The sequence below is a fragment of the Vipera berus genome (genome assembly GCF_964194415.1).
Source record: "Vipera berus genome assembly, chromosome: 2".
Lineage (NCBI taxonomy): Eukaryota > Metazoa > Chordata > Lepidosauria > Squamata > Viperidae > Vipera > Vipera berus.
Window position 1 is genome coordinate 14,347,219 of NC_138203.1, and position 23,482 is coordinate 14,370,700.

At 35.0% G+C, this 23,482-nt stretch overlaps 1 protein-coding gene across 10 annotated transcripts in view; it reads right to left on the reverse strand.

Annotated features, from left to right (window-relative positions):
- TCF4 (transcription factor 4) overlaps positions 1–23,482 on the reverse strand; it is a 414,802-nt gene that overhangs the window by 155,654 nt on the left and 235,666 nt on the right. For 9 of the 10 annotated variants that reach the window (XM_081315673.1, XM_081315672.1, XM_081315669.1 and 6 more), the window contains 2 exons: positions 17,732–17,861; positions 17,525–17,574 (listed from right to left, as the gene is read on the reverse strand). The exons of the other annotated variant lie outside the window; for it this stretch is intronic. In XM_081315673.1, coding sequence (XP_081171799.1) covers positions 17,525–17,574; positions 17,732–17,861 — 180 coding nt within the window. The remainder of the gene's footprint in view (positions 1–17,524; positions 17,575–17,731; positions 17,862–23,482) is intronic. 10 annotated transcript variants of the gene reach the window in all.

Below are 23,482 nucleotides of genomic sequence, written 5' to 3' on the forward strand. Positions count from 1 at the left end.
GGTAAATCCTATTGTACAAGCTGAGCTCTAATCCCTGTAATATTAATTAAACTGCTATGAACTTTGCTGTAAGTACAAAAAAGAAAAGAAAGAGAGAGGGGGGGTATCTTTTTTATGGTTTGTGATTATTTAATGATAAAAGCAAAGGTATACATGTATTTCTGCATTACAATAGAAAAATCTATTAACAGATATTAGACCTCACAGTGATTCATTTACGGCTTATTTTAAAGCTGAATCTCACCCAATGTAAGGACTTCTGTAAACCTTCAAGTGCATTCTTCTAAGAACAAAAAAGGTTAAAAAACCCCATCGTTATTTAGCTCATTAAAACCTCATATGAAATGAGTTGCAGATCTTCACACTGCCTTAAACCTAGAATGCTGTTGCCTAAAATATCTGAAAGCTAGAAAGTGCAATTATCTTAATTTATATAAAATAACAGAAATCCTAGCTGTTTCATGACCAAATCATGACCCAAAAACTCTCTCCCCTGCATTACCTATTTTCCTCTGAAGAGGGAGTCTATGTTTAAGTAAAATTCAGAGTAGCAACATTAACACATCCATGTATAAAATGGTGAGAAATGATTACAATGCCATTTTCCTACCTAGAGTTACATCGTAAAAAACATATTAATACTTTGCCATACCAGCAAATTCATTAAATACCAAAATACGTGTCACACGTGCTTTATCAATCCATTATAAAGAGGGAGATTTCAGCTTAAACAGCGTCAACCAAATCACAGCAGCAGTTTCAATTTTGCTTCCTCAAAAGGCTTTGGGTTTTTTATTGCCTATTTTGGTTTTAAGCAACAGGACCTCTTTTAAAGCTACCAAACTGAGATGCCAGCGTTAAGGGTAGAGAACCATGTATTTATTGCATATGAAATACTCAAAGGTTGAAATTTTTCAAACTGTATACCAGGATAGTTTTACGTATGTGTACATTTATGGATGCACACAAGGTTTACTAAGTAAAAGAACTGATATTGTAGATCTAAGCATGGAAAAAAATGGATGGGATGGGATAGAATAGAATAGAATTCTTTATTGACCAAGTGTGATTGGACACACAAGGAATTTGTCTCCAGTGCAGAAGCTCTCTGTGTACATATAAACAGCAAGTAATATACCAGAGTTCTAAGAATAGCTTATATCAGAAGGAAGCAGGCAGGGATATTGCAAGGTGTGGTTAAAAAAAATAAGTATAGTGGACACACTGATGAGGTGTTTTTTTTTAACCATACTTTACAGACACCCCTGAAGGCAGATTTTCTGGAATGCAGCTTGATTTATATGCTGGGGTACGGTATACAAAAACTGGGGGCACTAAACTGTGTGCCTGAAGTACGGTATATTGGATTTTGGGTTTGAATGACAACTGACTGAATTATGATTGCATCACTTCCAAGTAAAGTGACAATCTCTTTATCTTTTAACTATAGATTAATCCATAAAGAGGAAACTATTCCTGTTTAAAGTACTGGATAAAGGTGACTCTTGCTTGATTTATTAGAGGTTCCAAGTTGAGAAGACAGAGAAAACAAAAGTCTTCTCCCTTCTTGCAGGCCATCTGACAATCTCAGCTAAATTAATCAAAGCCTAAAAGAAAATCAACCTCAACTTGTCAAAAAAATTTTTTAAAAAAAAAACTTTGCTACAATATACATATTTTTATACTGACCAATTTGATGCAGAAAAACACTTTTATTTAATTTAATTTAATTTAATAATATTTATATACCGCCCTTCTCCCTGAGGACTCAGGGCGGTTCACAGGGCAAAAGTCAAATACAAAGTACAAACATTAAAAAGAGATTAAATAATTGCCCAAGTTAAAACAATTAATACAATAATAAAACCCCAAAAATAAAATTAAGAATACAAAAAAATAAAAACCCCACCAATCCCCATCAGGCTAGGCCGGCTTGTACAAACAAAAACGTCTTGAGATCGCGACGAAAGGAGCGAAGATCGGGCGCCATCCGGAGCTCTACCGGCAACTGATTCCACAGCTCCGGAGCGCCCACAGAGAAGGATCTCCCCCTGGGCGCCACCAATCGACATTCTCTGATCGGTGGCACCCTGAGGAGGCCCTCTCTGTGGGAACGCACAGGGCGCAGGGAGCTTGATGCCGGATATTTATGGATATTTTGAATCAGAAATTTAGGGGTTTGAATCAGATTTGTAGATCTGAACATTCAGGCAATCAATTTATGTCAAACCACAACTAGGTAAAGGTAAAGGTTCCCCCGCACATGCATGCTAGTCGTTTCTGACTCTAGGGGCTGGTGCTCATCTCCGTTTCAAAGCCGAAGAGCCAGCACTTGTCCGAGGATGTCTCCGTGGTCATGTGGCCGGCATGACTAGACGCCAAAGGCGCACGGAACGCTGTTACTTTCCCACCGTAGTGGTTCCTATTTTTCTACTTGCATTTTTACGTGCTTTCGAACTGCTAGGTTGGCAGAAGCTGGGACGAGTAACAGGCGCTCACTCTGTTATGCAGCACTCAGGATTCAACCCGCCAAACTGCCGACCTTCTGATCGACAAGCTCAGTGTCCTAACCCACTGAGCCACCGCGTCCCTTATAAACCACAACTACTCAGACTGAAAACTCTGATTTAAAAAACATCAACGGATGTGGCAAAAAAAATTCAAACAAAGATGTTCAGGACCTCTAAGGAGACTTCACTGCAGAAATAATTAGCGTTTTATAAAAATCATATAAAATGTCGAGCAAGGCCAACCTACAGCAGCAATCCTGGCAAAAAGTCACTCATGATATTTACCATTGCAGCTGGAGTATAAATTGACCCAGAAGCTGCTTATTGTGTGGGTTTCTGTTTCCATTCAGCTTGGAAACCTCATCCCATTGTTTTGAAATCCTGCAGATCTACAGATAGAGTATATTGTGCATTTCTCAAAACAAGTGGGAACCCCTGAATGGAAAACAAGGAGGTAATGGTTTTTCCAGACTCTTCCACAGGTGGTTCAAAAGAGAGGAAGTTTTTCAGTAAAGGCCATCCAGAAAAAAAGGATCAAGAATTATTATTTTTTTTCCTTTTCTAATCATATTTGTTTATACTTGCAGGCAAACACACACACACAATTTAGTGATTGTTTGGGATACCTTTAAAATACAAATGCACATAATTATATTTTGGTATATGGGAAAAAAGTTTGAGAAACTTTAAGCAGAAATATTAGCTGCTTCACACCAACACAACATAATTTTTTTTAAATGAGTACTAAACAGGAACTGAATTCCCTTTATACACTTGAAACAGAATATTCAACGAATCATTAAGCAAATATATTGAGGTGTGAAAGACCTAATAAATTAATTGCTTCTTGACTAAAATAGCTACAACAATAAAATATTACATAATGATAATAATAATGTTGGAAGGGACCTTGGAGGTCATCTAGTCCAACCCCCCGCTCAGGCAGGAAACCCTATACCATTTCAGGCAAATGGCTGTCCAGTCCCTTCTTAAAAACCTCCAGTGTTGGAGCATTCACCACCTCTGGAGGCAGGTTGTTCCACTGGTTAATTGTTCTAACTGTCAGGAAGTTTCTCCTTAGTCCTAGGTTGCTTATTAAAGATGACCTAAGTAAAGTATATAAGGGTAATAACGTTTAAAAGGTCATTGATTGTATAATATTATCTAATTTTTATCCACGGGAAAACTTTACTAGTTATAGTTATATAGCTTTTCCTAATATTATGCATTGCTAAGCTGTACCATTAGCCCTCCGAGCACTTTAAATGTATGAAAACAGGGTAGCCTTCCAATCTAGACAGCTATATTGAGTTATTTGCCCCAATATTATTCAAGATCTAAACTGATGTCTTGTTCTGTAAAAATATTCCAACTTGTTTCAGTGAAGTTATAAAACTGATATAACTGATTTTGAAGGTGGGTAAAGATACTAAGCACACAGGTTACCTTCCTCTTTCCTTGTTTGTTTGCTTTTTGTTTTTCCCCTAACGTGTCTTTTAATTTCATTCCAAATATTTTGAAATAACGTACAACTCAAATTTATCATATTAATACCCAAGTCTCTTCTCGAGGTTCTTCTCAACTGTAAAAGCCCATTTTATAACCTGCCTTTATTATTTTTACAAGTAATTTTTATTTTTTTTTATTTTTTATTTTATTTTAATTCCATTTATATCCCACCCTTCTCCGAAGACTCAGGGCGGCTTACAAGCTTAGCAGTAGCCTTCATTCTATGTATATGCCTGCTTATTAGGGCTTTCACACAAGTGGCATTATTACAAAGTCAGCTTATTGCCCCCAATGATCTGGGTCCTCATTTTACCTACCTCGGAAGGATGGAAGGCTGAGTCAACCTTGAGCCTGGTGGGATGCGAACCTGCACTAATTGCAGGCAGCTGGTGTTACTTAAGGAGGCATTAGCCCACTGCTCCACCAAGGCTCTCCACCAAGTAATGCAGGTGACGAACATGTCCATCACACTTCCTCCTCCTAATTCTTGGCCTCCTGCTTTCTAGCCTGGCACCTTCATATGTTTTATGATCTTTGAGTTCCGTTGATCTTAAAACTTGCAGGTGAACCATATTATTTTAGTTTTCCTGTTAAGAGTTTCAACTCCATGGGTAGTCGACATTTTAGATGTACATTCAGACAAATTGAAATCTGTAGTGGTATTCTTTTTTTAAAAAAAAAAGGCGGCTGATATTGTACAGTGAACGATTTGTAAAAATATAGGCTTCCTTATTTTCCCCCTCCAATTTAATTAACTGGATCGATAGGATTATGTGCTACCAAGTTGGGGTCAACTCTTAACAACCACACAGATTTTCTCCAGGAGGATCTGTTCACAACCTAGTCTTTCAGGTTTTCCAGTGATACACCCTTAATTTCTGTAATCAAATTGATCTATGTATTGTTGTTTATCCTCTTCCCCTTTCCCAGCATTACAGACTTCTCCAGAAAGCTAGGTCTTCATGTAATGTGTTTACAGTATGATAATTTGATCATCTGTGCCTGAAGTAAGAAGTCAGGGTTGACGTATTTAATGATTCATGTGTTGTTTTCTTGTTTATTTATGGCATTCTCAGGAGTCTTCACCAAACTTCAAAAGCATCAATATTCTTTTTTACTTTGCTTGTGTAAAAAGTCCAACTTTCGCTTCCATAGAATCACAAGAAAGAATCACAAGATTCTAATCTTTGTAGGTATAAACGTTCTAGCATCTGAACACATTGTCCAAGGCCTTAATTGCTACTCTAAAGGTAAAGGTAAAGGTTCCCCCGCACATGCGTGCTAGTCGTTTCCGACTCTAGGGGCCGGTGCTCATCTCCGTTTCAAAGCCGAAGAGCCAGCGCTTGTCCGAGAACGTCTCCGTGGTCATGTGGCCGGCATGACTAGACGCCAAAGGCGCACGGAACGCTGTTACCTTCCCACCGTAGTGGTCCCTATTTTTCTACTTGCCTTTTTACATGCTTTCGAACTGCTAGGTGGGCAGAAGCTGGGACGAGTAACAGGCGCTCACTCTGCTACGCGGCACTCGGGATTCGACCCGCCAAACTGCCGACCTTCTGATCGACAAGCTCAGCGTCCTAACCCACTGAGCCACCGCGTCCCTTCTAATTGCTACTCTATCCAGTGCTAATTTGTGGTGTAATTGTTGAATTATGGTTCTTTTACTGTTGATAGTTATCCTTAAAGATAGAAGCTCTCCATCACTTCATATTTAATATTAGTTATAAGTCTGATTGCTGTACTTGTCATTAGTTTGGTCTTTTCTATACTGTATTTAATCTTAATCCCATTTCTTTCATACTGCTCCTTTCATCACTAGAGCTTGAGATAATTTACAGTGGCATCAGAGTAGTAATAATTAGTGTCACAATGCAGATTACCAATGTTTTTTCAGCCACTTCTAAAATCACACTCTTCTTCCAATCTAGCTTCCTTCAATTTACATTCCATATGTAGTTTGATCAAATAAAGGGAAAATACAAGTAGTCCTTGACTTACAACCACAATTAAGCCTAAAATTTACATTGTTATGGGAGACAGTTGTTTTGCGAGTTATGCCCCATTTTACTTTCTTGCCACAGTTGTTAAGTGAATCACTGCAATTGTTAAGTTAGTAACATGGTTGTTAAATGAAACCGACTTCCCCATTGACTTTGCTTGTCAGAAAGTCACAAAACATGATCACCTGACCCTGGGACACTTGCAACCATAATAAATATGAACCAGTTACCAAACATCTGAATTTTGATCACATGACCACAGGGATGCTGCAATGGTCCTAACTATGAAAAACGGTCATAAGTCACTTTTTCAGTGCTGTTTTAACTTTGAATGGTCACTAAATGAACTGTTGTAAGTTGAGGACTACCTGTATAGGGACCTTTGTCAATCTCAAACTAGTCTGTTTCATCAGATTCAGTCTATATACTATGGCATCCTGATCTGGATAGGTTTGCATGAGGGCAATGAGATGTTCTGGGATTGCCATTTTTCTATATTCCATAGCTTGAATCAATGTTTGGTACTCCAATCACTAACTATTTCTTCATCAAGGATGCTCTTTATCATCTCTTATTATCAATTTGATATCGGAACCAAAGTCACACATGTGAGATGGTCAGCTATATAATTTGAATGAATTAATAAATAAATCAATAAACAGATTGTGTATAACAACAAACCAAGGCCTGGGAGCCATAATAGGCAGTTGTTGTTTTTTTTACTGCAATTTATGACATTGACTTTGCAAGCAAGTAAAGGAATCAGGCACAGTGAAACTTCCCTTTGCAGCAAAAAGGGTAAATCTCTTTTGAAATAAGTTTGACTCCTGGTGATTTCATGGTGACCATATACCTATTATTTGTTGGAAATAATACTTAAGTGGTTTGCCTTGCTTCTGTCCTTCTGAGTAGAAATAACCTAGCTTGCTTCACCCTTTTACTTACGTGTTTTGCTTTCTCTTTTTTTAGGAATCGCATGCTCTTGGTTAGATATTTGCCATTTGTAATCTCAACTCTTTGGAAGCTCAATAGCAAATACTTTAGTAGTGTATAATATGCATTTTGACATATCGATAACGCAGTATGGTTTGATAGTCTATCTACAAATTTTGCCATGAAAACATATATTAATATCCTATCTGGAAGACCAAATTGATGAGGTAAATTCAGCAAAAAATTAATAAATGGCTACCTGCCTGGATTCTTGAAAACAGAGTTACTGTGTCTGTGATGTATCTGACCATATTTACTAGCATTTCAATGCAATTTCAGTCTAGTTCAAACGGAAAGAGACACGAACAACTTTATTGTGCTAGATTTCACAATGTCAACACTAGGATCCTCCTCCTATACAAGTCAGGAGAGAATATAGATAAAGTAACTAAGTTCCATTTCTTTTCTTTTAAATTTTACCTCTAACTACACCTTTTTATGCATGTCATTGGAATATTTATTACATTTAATAAATTTATATGGCTGCCTATCTCATAAGCATGGTTCTGGATAAAAGGTTAGAAACAGAATAAAAACATAGTAAAACAATCAAAATTAAAAACAAAAAATAAAATAAAATAATAGCTAATAATATCTAAGAACAATCATTTAGCACAAGCATGACCATATTCATACTGTCAGGGCCGTAGGCTTGATGACTGTTCATGACTTTTGTTCTACTAATTATTATAAACAAAAAAATTAAATAAAATCAATATCAGGTTTGGTGTTGTTGAGGACCCCTTTGGAGAATCTTGGAAGAACCATTTTTTGTAGTGAGGTGACGTCAAGAAACTCAAAGCCAGTCTTAGCTGACTCCACATTTGAATTCCAACCCTTATTAAAATTAATAAAAATAACATAATAAAATAGTTGAAACCAGAAACGTTCTAAGCCTTTAAAGTTTCATTTCAATTCCTGAAGCAAGGTCACTAAAGATAAAACAATGGGAGTTTGGGAGCTTGGGAGCTTTTAATTAACAAAGGCTTGGATTATAATTATTTAAACTTCAAAAGAAAGTGAGTAATTTAAAGGTATGCATTCTCGATAAAAAAATGAGTATTCTTCTACTCATATCCATATTATCCATAAATTCAGACTTTGAAATTTACAGTATTGTTGGCATATTAGAGACTTATTTAAAAGAAACTGTATTGCCATTACACAGTGCATACACACAAAGTATCATTGTCTAAATGGGAATATGCATGAATTTCACAGCTCAGTATTCTGGGGGGGGGGGGAAATAGTAGAAAACCTCTAAAGAAGACAGCCCATCAGTTACATACTGCTTAGAGTAGAGGAAGAAATGTATTTAAAAACTGAAGACAGAAGACTAACTATACCTGTCTAGAATCTGTATATTACTTTGTCTCTCTGTCTCTCTGTCTCCATACATCCACTCATTTATCCATGCGCTTCAAAAGAAGCAAAAGCAGGACCAAAGTAAAAACCAATGTATGTGTGCTTCAAATCAAGAGTAATAAAAAATACTTCTTTAAGTACCTTTAAAACAATTAGAAGCATTTTTGTTTGAAAAACAGCAAGTTTGATTTCTATTAGGCAAATTTAGAACTCACTTCTTCAAGCACAACAAAAGCTCACTTTTAATAAAAGGTAATGCTGAGATTTTCAAGAGTCTACCTTAAAATTATGCATAGTGTAAACGTATGACTTGAAAATATGTTTAGTTACATGCTGTTGTTGTATTCTGATTTATATAATGAAAGATGTTAGTCCTGATAAAACAATGTCTTAAAGGGTGGAACGCATTAAAGATTTAATTTTGACATCATGGAAAAAAATAGTTTGCACTAAATATAATTAAGTCTAACTATGAACACACAAATGCACAAATTCTTGTTTTCATTCTTTGTTGGCTCTATATTTGTTTCAATCGTTCAGCAATCTCTTGAAACCAATAGATCTTATCCTGAAAGATAAGATTCATAAATTCAGACATCAGCAGCATATATCTTACTGTGGTTTGCAAGTAGCTTTAAAGTAGCTTGTTTGATACCTGACATGGTTCACCATAAGCATGCTGTGTGATTGGCAGAAGCACAGATGTATTGCATAGATAATTTCTCATAACACCTGAGTAGTGTTTCGACAGGGACTTTCAAAATCATGCTGGATCCTAGAAAGGCTAGTTGGCACATTTCAATCTTCATGCAATCAAAGCACATGGGGTGAAGTTGATTTTGAACTTAATCTAAAAATGGCTTGTATATTTTTAAAAAACATGCAGAGAGAAATATATGTTTTTACTTTCTTCTTAAGTGTCCTAAATGTCTATCATTCTTGCAGTTTATCACTAAATGACACTGTGTTATTATATGATATCCGAACCTTTAAAACAAACAAAAATATGAAAGGAATAATTTCATCTTAAACAATCATTCTTTCTATTACTATTTACTAGGGCAATGGTCCATCAATTTTTAGGCAAAGTATGAAGTCCCTTTGCAGTCTCTTATTACAATCTATATATGCAGACTACATAGATAGTTCTTGTTGAACAAGCATTCATTTAGTGTCTTAAGTTATGATGGCACTAAATGAGAGGGACTTCTAATGGGTTTTCATGGATACAATCGTTACAGCATCATGATTTGACCACTTGGAAACTGGCTCACAGTTATGACATTGCAGCATCACAAATGATCAACATATGTGATCTTCACTGCCAACTTCTGACAAGCAAAGACAATGGGGAAGCCAGCAGGAAGTCATAAATTGCAATTACCGTTCTTCAGCAGGAACTACCTGTATTACCATTTGGTTTTCACATACACCAAAAACCAATAGTCAAATATCCACAAAATAATACAAAAGGCAAAGATACACAAATATGCTGACTTCAATCCCCAAGTGACATATTACTTCCTGCCATTGCAAATGTGAAGAACACTCTCTCCTAAGTCTACACCTTAGAAAATGAATAGGTTAGCATGACAAAGATATTCATCCATTATACATATGAATGTGAGATGACAAGGATAGAATGTTGCCCATGTCAAGTCCAACTTTAATAAATGAAATGAATGAATGAACTTTGAATGGGGGACCACAAGTTCCCTATCTTTAAATAAAAACTTTCTAAATTAAAGTAGGCAAACCCAGGCATCTTATATTGTTAACCAGAAAATACTTAAACAAAATTAAAAATAAAAGTAGAACAAATTATCTTTAGATCTATGGTGGACATGTGTACATATCTGTATTTTAAGGACCCACTTCAACTAACCACCCAAGAAAGCAGAACTCTTGAAACAGGCATTGTCATCATTTGTGCACAACTTGCACCTTATACCTATACAAAATTTCTCATAATTCAAGCCTATTCTCTACACACCAACAAACATACAATAAACTATTTTCACATTCATCTCTGAATTTCTTACATTTTACTAATTATTTTCTCTTGTAACCTTTCAAGCATAATTCTGCCAAACACCTTCCAAGGGACACTTAACACACTAAACACAATGCATTTTGCCTCCATTCTTGTTGTCTTTGTTTAGCCCTCTATATAGAATAATGAAGATATTCTTCCCATGCTTAAGCAAAGATACTCTTCCTCACACATATGCATGAAAAAATCTGCATAGTGTATCACAGCTAAACCATAAACCACATTTTAACATTTTTCCATTTATATCATCTACAGCTGCTGTCTACCATTTTTCTTTCCACATTTATTGCTAACAATTATGGCATTTGCTACAGTTCCACTTTTCAACATATCACCATCATCCCCATACAAATTTCTAAACCACTACTTGCAGCATTCTCTCATTTCAGTTTCTTTCCTCTTTGTTTAGACTTCTTTTACCCACTTCCAAAACAAATTCAAAATCACTTTGTGGTTTCCCTTAATTGCTCTTCCTTGCTCTTTTCTGCAGCAATAATTCTGTCATATACATTCTTCCTCATCCACAAACTCTTTCACCCCATTCTTCTAGCAAACATACTTTTTCATACACCCTATTAGAATAACATCTTACAATTCTGTGGCATTCTGGAAGACAATTCTTCTTCCTCTGTTGTTAGCAGACTTCTTTACATCCATTTTCCATTCATTGGGTTCGGATTTAAGACTGGGTGTCCTTACTTAACAACTCTAACTGGGACCAAATATTTTGTCACTAAGAAAAGATATTTTTAGGCTCAGCAATGAAAGATGCAGTAGTCCCAGCTATAGTCATTAGGTCATGTCAGCCTTACTAGGTAGACCAGACAGGAAAAGTGACCAGATGAGCTAATTCTACTTTATTGTAAAGTTACGTTAATAGAATCTTGCAAGTCTAAAAGTACAAATCTCCCACCATTGTCTTTACAATCTGAGGTATTTGGGTGGGCCCCTTCTGAGACGCGGTGGCTCAGTGGGTTAGGACGGTGAGCTTGTCGATCAGAAGGTCGGCAGTTTGGCGGGTCAAATCCCGAGTGCCGCGTAACAGAGTGAGCGCCTGTTACTCGTCCCAGCTTCTGCCAACCTAGCAGTTCGAAAGCACGTAAAAATGCAAGTAGAAAAATAGGGACCACTACGGTGGGAAGGTAACAGCGTTCCGTGCGCCTTTGGTGTCTAGTCATGCCGGCCACATGACCACGGAGACGTCCTCAGACAAGCGCTGGCTCTTCGGCTTTGAAACGGAGATGAGCACTGGCCTCTAGAGTCAGAAACGACTAGCATGCATGTGCGGGGGAACCTTTACCTTTACCTATCAGTATACAAGTCATTTCCTATGGGTAGTTAACAGAATCAATTGTTATTAAAGTATGAATGTTACATCTAAGTTTGATTAAATAGTTGTTTTCAAGGCAGTTTACAGTTTCACTTAAATATTATAAATTAAGAACAAGTCTTGAAAAAAAATCTCACCCTCAATTCGCAATTTATCTTTATTGGATTTATTGGGTAGAACAACTTAGGATAATATTCATATCATCCTTTACCACTGGCCAGGCTAGCTGAGGGATGACCCAAGAGCTGCATGCCAACATTTGTGAAAGCTAGATTTAAAAAGTCCGAAATAATGAAGCAACTTCTTTCCTAGTCATTGGTCAGCTTGAGAAATGTTTAAAAGGCAAGCTCTTATTTCAAGTTGAGTTCAACTCTTGGTGATTATAGGAGAGCATCCATATAGACGTTTTCTGGTAGCAACATAAAACTGGTTTCTCACTGTCATCTTTAGGATTTTCTTTTAAAGTTCCCAATCTAGCCCAATTGTCATAGAATTGCCTGATATTTTGTTCTCAGTTTTTAATGTAGTTACTATGATTTTGTCTAGTTTAGTAAGATTAGCCAAGTTTGACTAAGGACTTCTACTTCCTACCTGGTGACTCCTGCTGTTTTTCTTGAAAATATTTTGCCTTTTCCTGGCATGTTTGTTTTACCAGTGCCGCCGGTAAAAGATTGCCGGCGGGTAACACCCAGGGGGAGGGCCTTCTCAGTGGGTGCACCTGCCCTCTGGAACGAGCTGCCCATGGAGCTTAGGACTGCCCCCGACCTCTGTTCATTCCGCCAGGACCTGAAGACCTTCGAGCTCTCTGGCCCAGGCTGAGAATTTTAATTTTAATTTTAATTGGGGTTTTTTACTTTTTCAGGGACTGTTGTAATTATTTTTAATTGTTTTTAACTTTTGTATTTCTTGTTTTAAACACCCTGTAAACCGCCCTGAGTCCTGCGGGAAAGGGCGGTATATAAATCCAATTAAATAAATAAATAAATAAACTTCCCAGTTTAGCCAATTGCCCTGAAACTCTCTCATCCAAATACTAATCCTTAAACTATTCAACATTTTATAGATAAACCTAGATTTGCTTGAGATATGAAGACCTATGCTACTTTTGTCCTGTTTCTGTATATTAAAATAGCCAGAGAAGTAATGACTTCTGGAAAATGTCTACAGATTATTTCAAATGATACACCATTGGATAATTCATCAAGAAAACTCTTATGGAGGTTGATGAAATTACTGCGGATCTAAGAATACTGTAGCATATAACTCTGCAATTATTAGTCCTTCTCTGTTTCCCACTCATACACAATCACTGACTGATGAGAACAAATGAGTTTGAAATGGCCATATCAGCCTCCCTTTAATTCTTTGTTAGCAATCCAAAAAAAATAATTACACACACACACACACACACACACACACACACACACACACACACACACACAAACCCCTAGTCGTTTCTGACTCTAGGGGCCAGTGCTCATCTCCATTTCAAAGCCGAAGAGCCAGCACTTGTCCAAGGACGTCTTCGTGGTCATGTGGCCGGCATGACTAGACACCAGAGGTGCACGGAACGTTGTTACCTTCCCACCGTAGTGGTCCCTATTTTTCTACTTGCATTTTTATGTGCTTTCGAACTGCTAGGTTGGCAGAAGCTGGGACGAGTAACAGGCGCTCACTCTGCTACGCGGCAGTTGGGATTCGACCCGCCAAACTGCCGACCTTCTGATCGACAAGCTCAGCGTCCTAACCCACTGAGCCACCGTGTCCCTTCTATATATATCTGGGAAGATTTAGCAGTGAGAGATTAAGAAGACAGACACTTTTACAGACAATTGGTAAAGAACAGAAAGAATACAGTAAAAAAATGGACAATTTTCACATGACAGAAATATGACATGTAAGTGCCTTCAGGGATCTGTGCTAGAACTGGTGATCCTTAACTTGTTTACAGATGACCTCAAGTGGCTAAGAGGGGTCAAAGTTGATGACATCATTAAATTATTCAGAGTGGCAAAATGAAAAGGAGATGGCAAGCATCTTTAAAGTGATCCCTCCAAATGTTGCATATAGTCTTTAAAACAGCAAATGTAGTTCAGTGTAAGCAAACATAAATTCATGCTGATTGGCACAAACAACTAAATTTCATGCATTCATTAATGAAATCAGGACTGGCAATAAATGATCCAGAAACACATCTGAAAAAGTGGATAACTCAGTGAAAGTGTGACCTCTCTGGACAGCAGCCAGTGATGAAGAAGCAGGAGGTGGCAAACTCTACATTGGGAATAATGAAAAAACAAGATCGGAAGTAAAACTGGCAATACAGTAATGGCTTTAGATACAATCTGTATATAACAATATTTATAGTGATGATCATCAAATCTGAAAAATGACAAGAGATTTTATAAAATGACTTATGATGGAGAAAATGTACAGAAGTCTTCTTTCTCTTTTCCAATGTCAGGATTCTAATTTAACTTAAATTAAATGCAAGAATGACTAGGGATCTTTATACAACACAAATCTGAGTGATTAAACTTGATGCTATAAGATGTGGTGATGGCCAATCATTTAAAGGTTTTTAAAAGGGGCTGAACAAACACATGGAGGAAACAGATATCAAGAGCTACTAGTTCTGATAACAATATATTACTCTGTTCAATCAAAGAAAGGTTCCCAAATTCATCTGATTGGCTACTAGATGTTAAAAGATGCTGGACTAATTTGTTTATTGATTAACTGATGTTAGATTATAAATATTAGATGGACCATTGGTCTATGCCACAGGTCTGCAACCCGCGGCTCCGGAGCCGCATGCGGCTCTTTCAGCCGTCTCCTGCGGCTCCCAGTCCTCTGCTATGTGTAGTCCCCCCAAAAAAGTGGGACTAAAAAAGTTCAACCAATCAATTCAAATATGCAGGGTAGATGCATATCTCGCCTTGGCTCCACTCTTCAGTCAAACCCTGTTCTGCGCATGTGCGCATGTACGTGCATGCGCACACATTTTTTTTGCGGCTCCCAGTTTTTCCTTTTGTGAGGGAACCGGTTCCGAGTGGCTCTTTCACTGTTTCAGGTTGCTGACCCCTGGTCTATGCCATTACAGTTCTTCTTGCATTCTTAGCCAAATGAAAGAAACCACTTGAAATATGCCCAGGAGCTAAATGGGGGGGGGGGAACCCCAGCAAAAAACAAATATAAAAATGTATATTTCTACCATCAAACAAATGTATTGAAAATCTACGGATTTTCACAATTCCTAAATGTATGAATCATCAATTACAATTTGCTGTACAATGAAAAGATTTAAGAAAAAAATAATTTAAGAAAAAATTCCTCAGTTCATTTCTAATCTACCAAGTACTGTGTAATCTATTTAGTCAATTTCCATTGTGTATTGTTTATCCAACATAATGGTATCATATACTACAATGTGACAAAGTGCATTATTTAAATACATTGTGCTGTACAACAGACTGTATTATTCTTTTCAAAATCTCAACCATTTACTGATACATACAACATAATTTGCTATAGATTATATAAAGGGGAATAATTGTCAAAACCAGTTCATAAAAGAAACTACTAGAATTCCTTGAGGATTTTCTTTATTTAGACAACATACTGTATATCGCAGTAAAAAAAGTCTGTCTGTCTGTCTATCTGCAGTGGTAAAAAAAATTTTCTCTGATTTTTAATATATTCTAGATGTTAAATAGACAAAGAAATCTAAAGCTATAATCAGCATATTTCTTTTTGCACTGAATCAAATGCTCTTATTTGTTTTCTTAAGTAATACTAGGAAATTATTACATGTGAAATACTCCAGAAGAGTTTATCAATAGTGAAGTTTATCAAATAGCAACTTATTTAAATAACATTCTTTCAAAATAGTTGAACACTTTAATCAAATCACCCAATCCACCTCATATTTTCTTTTCCATGTAAAATTAGGCACCTTGTAGCATTCTTAAAGATCTAGCAGTACTGTCTACAAACTATTAGATTCCAAAGCAAAAATATTTTCAAAACAAAACTCTAAAAAATATGTTGTAAAAATGCTTTTTAAAAATAATTTTTAAACCTTAACAGAATATAACATTACCTTTTATAACTTTGAGCGTTATTTATAATGATTTTTAATAAAAAACAATTTTATTATATTACAACATCTTGATGATGTATTCTATAGCAATTTTAATAATATCCATGTTATTTTTACTGGCTTCTTGCAAAATATGAACAGCTGCAAACTATATTTCATCTGCGGTTGTCTTAAAAATGATTAGAAATCAAAGTATCAAGTATATTACGTTTTCTTCTTACTCCGAATGCTGTTCAACTTCTATTCAAATATTCATAAAAAACCCAACAATTACACACACACACACACACACACACACACACACAATATTTCTTTGCCCTGAATTTTCCCCTGGCAGTCAAGAAAACTAAGCAATTTGCTTGTTAATCATTTTTAGTTTCGGAGTATTTCTTCTTCAACAGATGTGCAGAAGTTAAAAAGCTACACCATAATTCATGTATGAATTTAAAACAATGATTTCATTCCTTTAACTGTTCACTGCACTCAGGGAATACTATCAAGAACATCCAAGATATTGAAGATTAGCCTACTTACTGCTGAAAGCATCAGATAAAAATGAGATAACAGCAACTGGCTAAACATCAGTAGTTGTAAAATAATATTTTATTTTATGTATTCTTTTTATTCAATAACACAACATCAGAACCACAAATCAAAACAAATAGTTTTGCAATATAAAATATTATTTGTCTGGCATGCCATCAACTTTATAATTATCTCTATTAAGTACAGCTTATACGTCTAGGTAAAATAGGTGCCCTCACATACTTGAATAATAAAAGAATCCAGATTTTACTATTTAGATTTAAAACTACTTTCCCAAATACATTTGTTTTAAGATTAAACTTCAAATTAATCAACAAGGTAACTGAAAATATAGGATATTGAATTATTTTGGAGTAAGTAGTTTTATTATTTTTAAAAATAAATAATAGAATGATGTGCAATAAAAAACAAAACACACACGAGTATTATTTTCTGCAGGAATTAATTACCCACAATTTATAAACTCTTTCTCTCTCTTTACCTACATATAGTTTTTACTTCAAAATAATTTAAACATATGCTAGCAATTAATTAGGATATTGCCCAAAATTCTTTATAAACATACCATTTGTTAATAGTGAAAATAGGACAATTGGAGGTTTAATAATGCTTTAATTTATTACTATAACCTAGAATTCCTTTGATAATACCTGAAGCCTACTGGCTGACACCTGGAATCACACACAGCGAGAGAGCTATTTGAACAGATACAGCTAACAGCTCTAATTCAGATACTTCACTGAAAAAAATGAAGATGTCCTTCTATTCTGGGCTCAGACCCATGTAAATGTTGCATAAATCCTCCTCACAAATCTCTTTTAACATGCAAATCCATAAATCATCAGAACGCTGACAAAGAATTTAACCAGCTTGTGAAACTAATGCATATTCTATCTGGAGTTGGATACTGATAGAACTATCCAAAAATATCACCCATCACCAATTTATTTTTGGTCAAAGGAGAATAATGTATGCAGTCATTTTATTTATCCATATGATGATTCAACACAGAGGACAATAACTGATTTCATTTGTAAATCAGTAACATGACCAATGGCACCTCATTTACTTAAAGACAATGGAAATACAAATAGCAAACTGACAGGGAGTACTTACTGAAGATGGTAAACCTGGAGGAACCTTTCGAACTTTCTTTGTTTGTACTTCTGAAAGAGGAAGATAACAGGGGAACTGTGAGAGGTATGTTTGCAGCCTCAGACCTTCACAGTCTATGATTTAGCACTGAGCTTAGCATGTCTTTATCAAGTTGTGTAAGACAGTTCGGTAGAAGTTGCATATTGGAAATGTAAGGAAGTAACTCACCAACAGAAGTGCTGTGCAGAGGCCTCCTTCGTGGGTTATTGCTAGAATAGTGATAGTACTGAGAACCAGGTTTGGTAGGAGAAAGAGTTCCTGGGTTGCCCATTTCCATGTCACCTCCAAGGAGACTTTGCTAAAAGATTTTTGAAAAATAAGTATTGTTACATCTAACTTTTCCCCTATTGCCTTTTCTATGCTGATTCAAATTAACAGCCAATAATATGAAGGTTGTCTGTAACAAGCAAATTGTTGCAAGCAGCCAGTCAAAATGCATCTCAGCATGATTGTTTTAAATATTGAAAAACAGTCTTTTCAAAAAAATAGAGAACAATTTCACTGTTACTGAAAGGAAATGCTTAAATATTTAAATAGCTTTTTATTTTTTTCCTGCTTGAAGGAAACAGAAAATGAATATTTTTTAACTTTATTAAAAGATGTGATCTCCTTATTTTTCTATATTATTTAGGATAAATTAAATATATTGTGTTCTTCAATATAACTTAATAGTAACTGCCAAATGATTTCATTGTGAAGAGATAATCATTCTAAAAAAGGTGCTTGTGTCCAATAAAACTATTTTTAAAAGTGCATTATAGTTACCATATAAAATGTGTCTATCAAGTATATGGTCCTTGAATAAGAAGTGAAAATAATAATATATATATTACTGAAATAAGCTGTTGTTTGGCTACATTACTTGGAACAGGGAACAGAGATTGAAAAACATAGTGAACAGAAGTTGTTTTAACAAGCTATTTCAATATCATACTGCTACAATAAGAATGTGAGCATCCAGAAATACAAAAAGTACTTACTTATGAATGGACAATAGTTACTACTAATCCAGAAGAAATGGAATCTAAGCACAGTAACAAGGAAAAACCAGAGATTGACATTTTCTAAAAATTCTATTACTATAACTACATTGCAACTTACCCATAATATACAAATCCCCTGATTATACTCTGCACTGAACACATTGTTCTTTTAATTTTTCTGATATGCAATAAAACAGGTGCAGATACTACCATTTATATGATGAAGAAATTTCCCATTTAATAAAGAAATTTCAAAATTAAGTACCAAAAATCTAACTTTATCGTTACTTGTAATCAACTTTTACTGACTGAACTAATTACTGTACTTGATAAAGTACAGAATGTGTTTTCCCTAATCTAAATTCTAATCACCATGTCACTCACAACAGACTTAGTAATGCTTCACTAACACACTATTCACATGCAAAACACTCTAAATAGGCCAATTATGACTCTGCCCCTGTTCCCTGGTTAACCCGCTGAGAACTGAAAAATTTCACAAGACAGTCACCAACTAAAACAAAGACTCCTTGTTTTAAATTAAGACAGTCTTTTTGATTCCTAAATAGTTCAACAAAGTACCAGGTCTTTGTCTGAAAGCAGTTGGTCAAATATGACCTATGAGCTGGAAAGTATATTGGAAAAATAAGTAAATAAAATAAAATCTAAATATAACTTTTGCATCCTTGGAATATACGTATATTAAAATGTCCTTTCCTAGAAAAGCCATTCCTAAATTTGTTAGCAACAACCTACAATCAAGACTGTATGTAGTGAACCTTTATTTCCAATTTCACAGACAAGTCAGAAAAGAGTTTTTCACATCGACAACTCAAAATAGGAGAGCATTAAAATCATCTTTGTAGTACTTAAAAGGCCTTAATGATGTTTGCTTTATGACAAAAATTGGAAGAGTGAGAATATGCAGCGCTAACAAGCAGGTTTCAAGCTAATTTAATAATTAAAGTTGATTTTTTATATATAATAAAACTTATTCAACTTTAGTATGGAAAGCCCACTGGAATACATCTTAGGAATAAGACATGTTAGAATATCCAACTTCTCAATTAAATGATTTCTGTGGATATGTATCTTCCGTCTGTTAAACAGCCAAGTTTAATTTTTAATATACCGGTAACTACAGGAAAAAAATTAGTGGCAATTCCAAAAAAAAATAAACTCTTTGGGGAAAAAAGACAGAATTGTACATATAATAAACATAAAAGAAAATAGATCCAAGCACAATGTCAATTATTTAATTGTATTCTAACCACTCTGTAAAGTTGTTCACAAATATACAACTTTAGCTGCAAAAGCCTTCAGTTCGCAAATATGCCAAAATACTATTAACTTGTGATGCTTTATAGGCTAAATGTTTACTATGAAAACTCTGTGGACTACTAGATAGAAGAAGTATTTATCAAGTACAGTACAATATATATTTAGGATAATGACATGTAGATCTGATGGAGTGGTTTATAATCCATGACACTTCTAAGATTTTAAATCATCAGGAAAAAATATAAATATAATACTTCCAAAAAAGGAACAGTATTCAAAATAAGATATCAGTCACATATACTAAAATTTCTAGCGTTGACTATAGGCAAAAAAATAAAAAAGAACTGTATTCCATTTTTTTATATAAAAAAAGAGTACACAAAAAGTTACAAAACTTTATCAAAGGGAAGACTGTAGTGTGGCATGGCAAACCTTACTCATTTTAGTTTTCATTCAAGCAGCGTAGTTATATTTTGCTACATATTAGATGATATATAATAATCAAGCATCTTTGCCAATATATAAATTTGTGTGTGTGTAATCAGTGCATGGGGGGATGGTAGCAAAACATTACTAGCTACTCCTTGCAGCTTTTCACTTAAGTGCCTCTAATGTGGTCTTTATTTAAGTCTTTGTTTTTCATTGGAACAGCTAAGTCATTCTTCTGTGGCAACAAAACATGCATTTATGTGCTCTTATTGGGGCTTCTCTAAGTACTCCACTAGGGAGAAAGAAGATAAATATATATATCTATTCATTCTGAGGTACTCGTAAATAGAACAACAGCTCTCTGCTATTGCTCAATCATCGCTAACATCTTTTAGCTGAAGAACAGCGCTAAAAAATCATGAGGCCACCGTTTAACATTTGAGCTTTCTCAACTTGATAATCAATTATGAAATTCAAAAGCTAAATTCAACCTAAATTCAACACCAAATGGAGTTTGGTATTTGCAGAACTGAATTTGCGCACGCGCGCGCACACACACACACACACACACACACACACACACAGAGAGAGAGAGAGAGAGAGAGAGAGAGAGAGAGAGAGAGAGAGAGAGAGAGAATCACACAGAGAGAAGAGAGAGAGAAACGAACATTTAGTCAAACAACTGAGTTGTTCAATGTTTTCCATTTATCATTGTTATAGCGTTCCACAGCTTTAACAGCGGAACAATTGTCTGAAAATTAATTTATTTATTTTTATACTGTACTGCAGTTCATTACTGGAAAGGTACCTGAAGTACACTGAATTAGAAAGACAAGGTAGAAATATTGTAAAAGGATACACCGGGTGGAACATTGGGTAAGATTCTGCATGGCTCTTCTGCCAAACCTCCATCTGCAACTGAGGTCTCTAAGTGTACGACTTTTACCCAATAGCCTCAAACACAAAAGTTATTTCTGTAATATCTACTAAAGGAAGGACATTTATGGAAGAACCCTGAGGCTATGATTCAACAGAAAGTATAGGCGTCAACTTTCACAACTAACACTAAACCTTCTCTAGCCAAAAGACAGATGCTCAGGAATTGGTTAAAAAGCACAGCCCAAAAATACTATAATAATTGTAATAGTAAATTTGCCATCCATACCCCTCAATATGAGATGAATATTAGAATATTAGATATTAAATATTAGAATATATTTAAAATTTTCTAGTTTTGATATAGAAGCTTGAATTTCTTTATAAGGTTGATTATGAGTTTGCTATACATAATGCAACTTGTTTGGGACCCTTCTTGTTTTCCTTAAAGTTAGTTCCTTCTTTCATTTTAGTCCTTACATCTTATCCTGCCCCAGAAAAAAAGCTCCACCTAAACATATGAAATTATAAATTAAAGCTGAATTTTAAGAATATGTGCAATTTTAAACTAGAGAAATGGAGATTTAGCATTCTCAATGAAAATAATTATTTGAGGCTAAATAAAGTTTTATTCATGCAACTATAACATAAACACATTTTTTCCAAATATAATACAAGGAAATCCAGTCTGCCCCCTGCCTCCGTAATCATTCTTAATTTAAATTAAAATGGGGTGAGTGGTGCCTTTCTTAATGAATAATTGATTTACATAAAAATAAATGCCCTTGAACATTAAGGCATATTAAAAGAAATTAATATTGTAAAAAAACCATTAGGGGAAAAAAAGAAAATAGAAAAAAATCTTGTGGCAAAAGGCCTATTGACTGGAATTCGTGGAATGAGTTCCTCTCTCTTTCTCATGCTTATTAAATTCTGATCAGATATCAAACTACTTCATGTAAAAACAGTCTTATATGAAACCAGATTACATTTTTTTCTGAGTACTTGCCAAATTATTGTGAGTTGAGTACATGCAGGGGGTTGGACTAGATGACCTCCAAGGTCCCTTCCAACATTAACAACAAGAACAACAACAACAATAATAATAATTTATTCTCCATTTATGTAGTAAAAATATTATACCTTAAAGTTCTAAACTATTGGAGGTAGATGCATTAGAGCGAAAGGTAAATACTTGATGATATCTCCTAAGACTTCTCAATGCTATATAGTCCTGCTATAATTTTTCTCTTCAATGAAGGCACAACTAGCTACAAACTAGTTTAAGAGGTCTATCAAAAGAAAACCCATCGTTACCATATCATTTAATTTGCACATCCAGGAAAGTGTACACCATGAAAAAACTGTTTTGTTGAATTAAAAGACAATAAAGGAATCAACCTAGTTTTTAGCAACATTAAGGGAACAATAGCGTTATTATGATAAAGAAATTTTAAAAATGAAGTATAGAAGATTTTCAAGTAAAGGAAAATGATATCCTATCTTCTTAGCCATAGAAATACTCCAGTAGGTGTCACTATGCATTTCCATAATATGTTGAATGGAAAGGAAAATATATATCAGCCTCATTGTTAGAAAAAAAAAACACCCACAGTCCTATGCATACTTTCTGGGATTAAAAGAAAATTCCAGCATGTTCAATAATATATTTTACTTTCAACTATCACACAAAGGACAACTTATTCTCACATTCTGCCTTTTCCACATATTTTTTTTTCATTATCTATTTCAGTACACCTACTTGATTAACAGAAAGAAGATAAGGAGAGGAGAAAAGATGAAATACTGTTAACTTAAAATATGAATACTTTGAGTTGGAAATTCCCTTCCTCATTCATTTACTCTGAGTAAAAGCATTCAATTTCTTTTTGAAATTCCATACTCAAGTAAAAGGTGAATATAAAGTATGTTACAATTATGGTCACAAAGCAAGAAAGAGTAGAAACGTCTATTTTTGGAAAGCAAACTGTCTATGAAAGGAAATGTTTGAGATCTGGAGAACTATAGACAGAAAGCATTAAAGCACTTCTGTACGAGGGTCTTAGCCTGGGACCAACTGCCCTGTACATACCTTGAAATGAGAGAATATACAGCTACAATTGTATGAAGGTACAACCTGATTCAATTTTCAGTTATAACCTAAGCCTTAAGGTCAATGTGGTTATAGTAGCTACATTTTGTGTGTTCTGTAGAAGGGAGAAGATAACATTAGCTGCATTTTGCATTTGATAGGAAATAGTTAGACTCTCTTTTTGTCATTACTGTTATTTTTATCCTAGTTCAGGTTTGCAATCTAAAGTTAGCCAAACTGGAGACACAGGAGGAAAAG